General features: G+C 36.0%; 1 protein-coding gene across 1 annotated transcript; it reads left to right on the top strand.

The window, feature by feature from the left end:
* Positions 1-1099: 1099 nt before the first annotated feature.
* Positions 1100-3496, top strand: LOC149402953 (emp24/gp25L/p24 family/GOLD family protein). Its single transcript, XM_089609635.1, has 4 exons — positions 1100-1451; positions 1549-1758; positions 2971-3047; positions 3152-3496. Exons 1-4 carry the CDS (start codon positions 1242-1244, stop codon positions 3294-3296), a joined length of 642 nt encoding a protein of 213 aa, XP_089465761.1. The 5' UTR covers positions 1100-1241; the 3' UTR covers positions 3297-3496.
* The last annotated feature ends 5217 nt before the right edge of the window (positions 3497-8713 follow it).

The following is an 8713-nucleotide window of genomic DNA, read 5'->3' as shown; positions in this document are numbered from 1 at the left end:
TTCCATCTCGCCTATAAATAGAAGAGAAGATGACGATTTTCACACATGTAAGCTCTACATCTCAGTTTTCAATTAATTCTATTTTGTATTCTTATATTCACGATCTTGAGTTCGACCTATTGAGTTCGTCACCTCGTCCATTTGTAACCTTCTCTAAATAAATAAAATTAATTAATATTCGTATATTATTATAGTTCTTTATTATTAAATTGTTTCTTATACGACGTCTTTCTAAACCCCTTTTTAAATATTCTATCATTTCGCTTTTCATTTGTGATTGTTGATCGATCTAAAAATCGACATCAACAGCATTCAGAAAGCATCTTCATATCTTATCTAGGGATACTTCTGAACATTTTTTTTATAACCAATATTCATTAATTGTTTTTAATTAAAAAAATATGAGTATATTTGTCATTAAACACAATTATTTATTGACAAGTTTGTCAATAAATACTCAAATAGTCTTAGAATATGAAGCAATGAATTGATTTTGATTAAGAAAGATAAATGTTCGTAGTTTTATAATAATCCCTCTTATCTACCCAATTCTCCCAAAATGTTAGTGGAAGTCCAATTTGTGATGGAGCCTTAATATCTTAGAATGTATTAAAATTAGGAAATTACAAGAATAACAGTTTTTAAATAACTGTTTTTCAATAGTAAATAATTATTTTCCCTCGACGTTAAATTGTAAATGATAAATAAAATTAAATAAAGTCCAACATAATAAACAAGTTTTTTTTTAAATTGTAAACATCAAGAAATTCATGAAAATTGACAGTTTACAACTTTAAAGAAGTTATTTTCGTCGTAAAAGCTATAAACATACTATTTTTGGGATAAATTTAAAAAACGGCTAGTATTTAAAATACAAGAGCCTTTGCTTCATGTTTTGGGTACACACTAAGAAGCGTTGACAACGTAGCTACACCAGGCCGGTAATATTCTGAGCCCAAAAATGAAAAAAAGAAAAGAAAAAGAAACACACTACGAAATTCTCTTTGATACGTGTCTCGCCCAATCAGAGTCATCCACGTGGGAAAACACGTACTTCCAAATCCAATTACAACCGAGACCAGATCGACAAACAAAACACTTCCCAGTTTCCGATTGGTCAGACATACAAAACTCGAAACCAAACTCTCTCACCATTCCTTGTTAGATTCGTCGTCTCTGAAGAGAGAACGAAGAAGAGGAAAGCTCATTCCTTTAAATCTGGTTCGGTTTCTTCTCCCACTATGATTCGATCGAGCCTGGTCATCGCTCTTCTAGCCCTAGGGCTTCTATTCCCTTCTCCGACGGAGTCTCTGCAATTCGAGCTCGAATCAGCGCACAGCAAATGCATCTCCGAGGACATCAAGAGCAATTCCATGACCGTCGGAAAGTACAGCGTCGTCAACCCTAACGAGGGACATCCACTCCCAGATGCTCAGAAGATCACAGTTCGGGTAATAAAAAGAGAAACAAAAATTCAATCTTAAAGACTCCGTTTTTAGGTCAAATCGGATTTCAATTTTTGGGGATTTTGTGTTTTTTTTTTTTTAGGTTACGTCGCATTACGGGAATAGCTACCACTACTCGGAGCACGTTGAGTCCGGGCAATTCGCTTTCACCGCCGCCGAGGCCGGAGATTACATGGCGTGTTTCTTCGCGCCCGATCACACCCCTCCGATGAAGCTCAACATTGAATTTGATTGGAAGACCGGTGTCACCACCAAAGACTGGTCCAATGTCGCCAAGAAAGGCTCGGTTGATGTGAGTTTTTTTTTCCGACTTCTTGATTGAATTGATTGCTGTTTCTCAGTGATTAGATCGGTGGGGTTATAGCCAAGAATTTTTGTAGTTAGGATAACTTAGGCGATCGAAGAAAGGATTTTTATTTTCTTAAATATCATCGTAAAGTAGGGCTAAAAGCAGTTTGGAAGGCGTGAGAATTTTCATGTTATTGTTAATTCTTATCAGATCTATCTATGGAAATGGCTAAATGCAGTTTGGGAGGCGTGATTGAAATCGTTTTTTTTCGTTGGTGGGGTTTGTGTTATTCTATTACTACGGCGGTTGTCAATGTGGCCTCTAGATTATAGGGAAGAAGATTTATGTAGTTAGGCTAGGTTAGGTTTGAATAAAAAAAGAAATGATTTTTTTTTTTTTTTTTTGTAAAATGGTGTAGCTGGATTTAGAGCTGTCGAGATATCGAATTTTCTCGAGATCGAAAATTTGGGAGTATGGTGTTTGATTTTCTTCGATGCTGTTGAAATCAGCTGAGTGAAAGTAGATAGAAATGTCTAGTGTTTGAATTTTGCCTTGGGTAAATGGGTGGACTTTGTGACTACTAACTAAACTGTCGATGATTGATAGAGAATTTTCATGCTAAAGTTAGTTTCTGTTGGAAATGTTGGAATTGACTAAATTCATATTGGAAAGCGGTGTTGACCTACACAGAGTTTCGAAATTCAGAAGTTTACTGTCTTGGATTGAAATGTAAAATCTTACTTGAGGCTGTATTATGAAGTTTATAGATACAAATGATTTGTATGATAGAAAATTTTGTACCTTTCCTCATTTGCTGGCACAGGTAGTTTTATGCATGTCATTTTGACTTTTGAGTGCGGCGAGAAAGTTTATAGAACACACGATTTAAGTGTTGGCTCGATACATTAAATTCTAAATGTTTCCATCTGAATGATGTGATGTTTATCTGTGGGAAATATCTCAAAGAATGGTACATTTGGGTGGATAAAGATCACATTTAAGCGTCCTTCGTTTTGTTGTTAGCCTATTTTATGTCCAGAAACTCAGCTCTTTTCAGCGTGTTCGATAACTTACTAGCTTAGACCCGAACCTTAAACAGTCATGTGGTTTTTCTATTCCAAGTATTGTAAAAATATCCGCACATGGTCACAAGGATTCGAGTCTGTCGTAATTCACTAAACAACCTCATTACCATTTTCATGGTTTGAATCTCAGGCGATGGAAATTGAGCTCAAGAAACTACAGGAGACCATTACTTCGATTCACGAGGAGATGTTTTATCTCCGCGAAAGGTGAAGCATTGCGTTTTTCATACTCATTATAAACTGTTCTCTCTCTCTAGCAAAACCATGTAGTTGTAACACATTACGGATATTCGCTTGACCATCTTTCTCAGGGAAGATGAAATGCAGGATCTGAACAGAAGCACAAACAAGTTGATGGGCATGCTGACCTTTATTTCGCTGGCCGTCAGCGTATCTGTGGCTGGTGTGCAATTATGGCACTTGAAGACCTTTTTCGAGAAAAAGAAGCTAATTTGATTTTGTTTTCTCATCCTGTAAAAAATTTCAGGAGCACAGTTGTTGTACTCCTGAAATATAAGATTTTTTTTTTTTTAAAACATAATTTTATAAGTGAGTAGAACTATGTTCAGATCACAGCGTTACCTTACTTCCGGGATTTTTGAGAATCACATCTTCATTGCAGCAATTAGAATTTACGTTGAATGATAGTTGTTTCAGTTCACTGCATTATTGATCTTGTTCAAGGAAAAAATCAGCATAGTTTGTTTTGTTTTGTTTTTCTAGGCAGAGTGAAATATGTAGTACTTTAAAGGCGACGTGATCTTGGTGTCTGGATTTAAACGCTGACTTTTAATTTGTTGAAAGCAATATAGATTGACATGTTATTTTTCCCTTACTCTTAGTATAATTATAATGATTTCACTCTATATAAGGAAAATATTATATTTTTCCTCGAGTTTTCGTCAAATTTTGTATTTATATCTTTAGTTTTCAATAAAAACATGTCTCTATCCCAAGTTTATTGTTAATTATATAACCATCCATTATATTTTTTAATGACTCGAATGTATTCTTTCATCTAATTTTTTGTTGTATTTTTCATTTGTAAAATTTTAAAAGGGATTATTCCTATTCTATGACTTCTATAATGATTTTGGACCAAAATCAAATAAGTTCAATTTAATCATAAACTATGACTATCTATTTTCTTTAAGTACAAAAATACTCTCAATTTTATTAACATTTTCGTTTGACTTTTACTTATATTTAATAAATTTTGTTCTTGGGATTAGTTTATTATTGTATTATGTTTTCCCTCTCTCAGCCCTATGTCCTACGTTCCCTCTTTCTCTCTCTAGTACTACTTTGTCTCTCTCTCTTGTCTTCAAGCTTCAACTCGTCTCTCTCTCTCTCTCTCTCTCTCTCTCTCTCTCTCTCTCTCGTCTTCAAGCTTCAACTCCTATGTCTCTCTCTCTCTCTGGTCTTCAACTCGTTTTTCAGTGGTTTCAACTCAAAGAAAGAAGGTTTGCTCTTTTTTTTTCCCTTCATTTTCGTTCACTTTTAGTATGTTATAGTTTGTCATTTTCACTTTAGAGTTTAGAGATTTTCATGAAAAAAGTTTCTCATTGAATTCCTGTGGTCTTTGAAGTTAAAAAACAAGGAAAAAACGATTCTTGGAAACATTGAAAATCTGGAAAAAAAATTCTGAAAATTTATGGAAATCGTTGAAGATTTATTGACATTGTTGCATTTTTATTGACATTAATGTCAATAAATCTTCAACGGTTCTGGGAAAATTCTTTGAAGATTTATTGACATCAATGTCAATAAAAATGAAATTTTATTGACATCAATGTCAATAAATCTTCACAGTTCTTTAATTATTTTTGTTATGATTTTAAATGTTTATGAAGGAATTTTAAATGTTTAAAATATGAAATTAACATCCCGATTACACTCTTTTTATGCAGTAATGGGTGATATTTTAGTGTATGTCAAGCATAGTGGTACATGGGTTAAACCATGTGTATACAAGGAGAGTGCATCGTTTGTACTTGTGCTTCAGATGGTTTTGAGTACAACCATCTCATGGACGCCTTGTACACTGAGATGGGGCTCTTACCGTCCACTCATTCAATTGTGGTCAAATATGAGACACCATTTTCGGCATTGCCAATAAAGATTACAAACGATAGCCACGTCAAAAGTTACTTGTATTTGAGGAGCCGAGACCTTTCCATGTCAAATTATCATCTCGTTATTGAGATAGTTAAGCTAACGCCCGATGAGGCAGCAAATCAGCCGTCCTCGTCTCGCCTAGAATCAAGTCCAATGAAGGGGGAGTCTAGATTTGAAGAGTTTGCATCTCCGTCCACAATTGGATTGGAAGAATACACATTTGAACAGCCGCGTGCGTTGGCATCACGGGCCCCTTCTCCGCCACAGAGACTGTCACAGCCAACTCCACCGACACATAAACCATCTCCACAACCTCATTCCTCTACACAAGGACTGTTGGAATCGATCTAGGGTTTGAGAAAATAATTAACGCTTCGGTAAGCGGCGGAATTTTAAAAAATTTCTTTTACAAGTAAAACAGTTTTTACTAACCTAGACAAGTGCAAGTACATGTAATTAAAAACTAATATGAGCTAGAAGTTTACCAACCTTTCTTGAAGCTTGAACTTTGATGAAGCTTGTGGAAAGTTTGCAACGCTCGTCTCCCCTCGCAGCACGTCTCTCTTCCTTTCCTCGGCACCTCGAGCAACCACGAAAGTTTCTATCACTAAATCACTCGAAATAAAGGAATTAGTGAGTGGGCACTTTTAAACACTACGACTTAAGAACGAGTCTCGAAGTCGCAGAGCTAAACACTAGGTCGAGTGATGACCTAGGTGCCAAAACAAGAAAAATCGAAAATAAACTAGAAAGAGAGAGAGAGAGAGGAGTTCGGCCAACAATGTCTAGAGAGAGAGTCTCTCAATCTCTAACTTATGTTGAATGAGAAAAATGAGAAGAATGAGGCTCCTATTTATAGGAGAGGTCTTACCTTCAATAAGGTAGTTTCCTCTTCTATAGAATATCACATATTCATGAGCCAAATTCCTCTTTTCCTCTATGATGCACTCGGCCAAGGTGGGCTTCATTAAGCCTTGGATTTGTTTCCTTTTTTGTTCCTTGCCTTGCTTCTTACTTGTGTTGGGCGCCTACCTCTTATTTCCCTTAGAGGAAATTTGTTTCCTCTTTTTCTTTTGGCAAGTATCTTCATACATTTATGCACAAAATATTCTCTCTTGTCTCTTGGGTATTTGGGCGCCTATAACTTATCTAGAAAGGCCTTCTAGAAGCTTTTCCACTTGTTCATGACAACATGAAAAAGGCCCATTAAGAATTTTCAATAAAATTCTTATGAAATGAAATTAATTCACGAGGCCCAATAATCAAGTTATGACCGAGTGACATTAAGTCATCAAATGAACTTGTCAAAAAATTTATTGACATTCATTTCATCATATGTCTCAAAAGACAAAAATACCCTTTTGACAATTTTCGTTCTTGTTTTGACTTAGCTTCCAGTTTAACTATTCCTATCGATGTGATTCGTGACAGTGACCTCATGGACCCAAATGAACAAAGCTTGAGCTAAACACTTGGACTCAAAAGTTCACAAACCTTTTCCAAGTTTAGCTTAATGCCAACTGATTCCACTAAAGAGCTGACACTGAAAATCTCTCGGTTCAAATGAATTTATTTTCTACTCAAGAATTCGACCTAATTATGATGAGCGGATCCACTGAATATTATCTATGTTTACCCTTCATGAATGTCATCAGCTAGTCGGGATTTACTAAATTACCATTTTACCCTTCTAGCTGTTATTTCCTCAACTCCTTTGTCGCTTGTGAATAAGTTAGAAACAATGTATTGACGAGGAGCTAACAAGTCACATTGTTTCATCCAAAAGAGTCAGGACTCAATTTGGACACTGGCCAGTTCATTTATTCACACTCCAAGGAACAAAGCATGAGGTGACATACATTGCATTTCAGCAATCTTGTACATGAATTCCATATCTATGAGAACTTCACAAAGTTACTCATGACAGACTCACAACTTAGTACTTCACCAATAGGCCTTGTTCGGAATCACATAGTGAGTCCGAACTTTGACTTTCTCAAATGAGAATACTAAGGTGTGAAATGGCATGTCTCATTTCAGGATTAAGGTAAGCATGATGCAATTCATACATAGTGACTTCGAGACATAAGAGGTTAAATGGTTTGTTCTTATATTGTCTCTAGAAGTGCACTGGTCAATTCAGTACCTTCGGAAGATACCTAGAAGAACTATAGAGTCCCCAACTCTCAATGCCTCATAACCAGACATCATAGATTCTTCTAACAATCATACTGAGGTCAATAGTCCTTTGACCCTAAGATTGCGAATATATCGTTTTAAGCAAACTACGAAGAGTTTGTTCATGCAAATCTACATTTGTCTCTTCGTAAGTTGTTAAGTTTGTTTATGGACTAAAAGACTAAGGTTTTATCATAAAGCTTCAAACAAAGAAAGAATGAATGAACGTTTCAACTTTATTAATGAATAGGCAATTACAAGCAAGAGTCTTCATGAGACTTTATTACATCAAATGTACAAAATAAAGACTACAACTCTTCTTGTGGGCACCATTGACAACAAGGACCCTCTCAACCCACTCCCTTGACACAACGACCTCCACAGCCCCTACCAAACCGTCCAGGATTGGCCGTGAGCACATTGGGGAGAATTAAGTGATGGATTTGAACTCTCCTATCAGAGTTGAGCTAGGAGCTCTATACGCTACCAAATAGGCCTTGAAGAAGCATTTGAATATGTATGCGATAAGTAAACACTTTGCATTCACGACAAAGAGTTCTTGTAAGAAGTATCTCCACGTCGTTTGCCCGGGTGACAATTGTGCGTGGGCAATTCGTGCGGTTAGATTAAGGGAGACCGAGGTTTTTCAAATCAGGAGGTATGTGTTTCTCCCTACCTTTCTCTTTTTTACATCATTATTTAGTTATATTCACGAACCTTAATGCACAGTATTTATTGACATTAAATTCAACAAACACTGATTTATTGACTTTGATATCAATAAACACGGTGATTTATTGACTTCAATGTCAATAAAGACTATGATTTATTGACTTTAATGTAAATAAATATTGTGATTTATTAACAATATTATTTTATAGGTTTGTGATCTATTAACTGACATTCATTTATTCTTAATATAGGTTTGATTCTGAGCATACATATTGCGTAGAGTCTAGAAAGAATCCAAAAGCCACGGCGCTATTCACAGGAGATGTTGTGAAACACAAGTTAGTGGATACTCGACAAATGAATTGTAAACCGAAAGAAATCCTTGGTTACATGGAGACAGATTATGGAGTTCGTATGACGTATAAGAAGGCTTGAAGAGCAAAATAAAAGGCCCTTGGGTTGTCATCGTGGAACTTTGTTTACAGCGGTAGCGATGGATGCAAATGAACAATGTTTTCCTCTCGCCTTCGGTGTTGGAGACTCTGAATCGAATGAGTCATGGTTAAATTTTTTGAGCACGTTAAAGGCAGCGATAGGGGAGAGGCCACGTCAAGTCATTGTATCTGACATGAGCAATGGAATATGTATTGCGCGCATCATCTTCTTGGAAACGTGAAGAACAATTTCAAGGGTCTCACCAAGAGTTTCAATTGGAAGTTTTATGGTGCAGCAAAGGCATATACTCGTATGGAATTTGAAAAGTATATGCGCATGATCGACCGGAAAAATATTGAAATTCGACAATACCTTGTGAATGAAGTGGGACATGAAAAATGGGCTCGTTGCTACATTACCAATACAAGGTACTCAATCATGACCTCAAACAATGCCGAGTCTATGATGCA

Source organism: Urtica dioica, chromosome 3, assembly GCF_054948205.1.
Source record: "Urtica dioica subsp. dioica isolate 48M chromosome 3, U.dioica_male_clone48M_v1_H2, whole genome shotgun sequence".
Taxonomy (NCBI): domain Eukaryota; kingdom Viridiplantae; phylum Streptophyta; class Magnoliopsida; order Rosales; family Urticaceae; genus Urtica; species Urtica dioica.
Note: the sequence above shows the minus strand (reverse complement) of the source record. Positions and strands in the feature narration are given on the sequence as shown.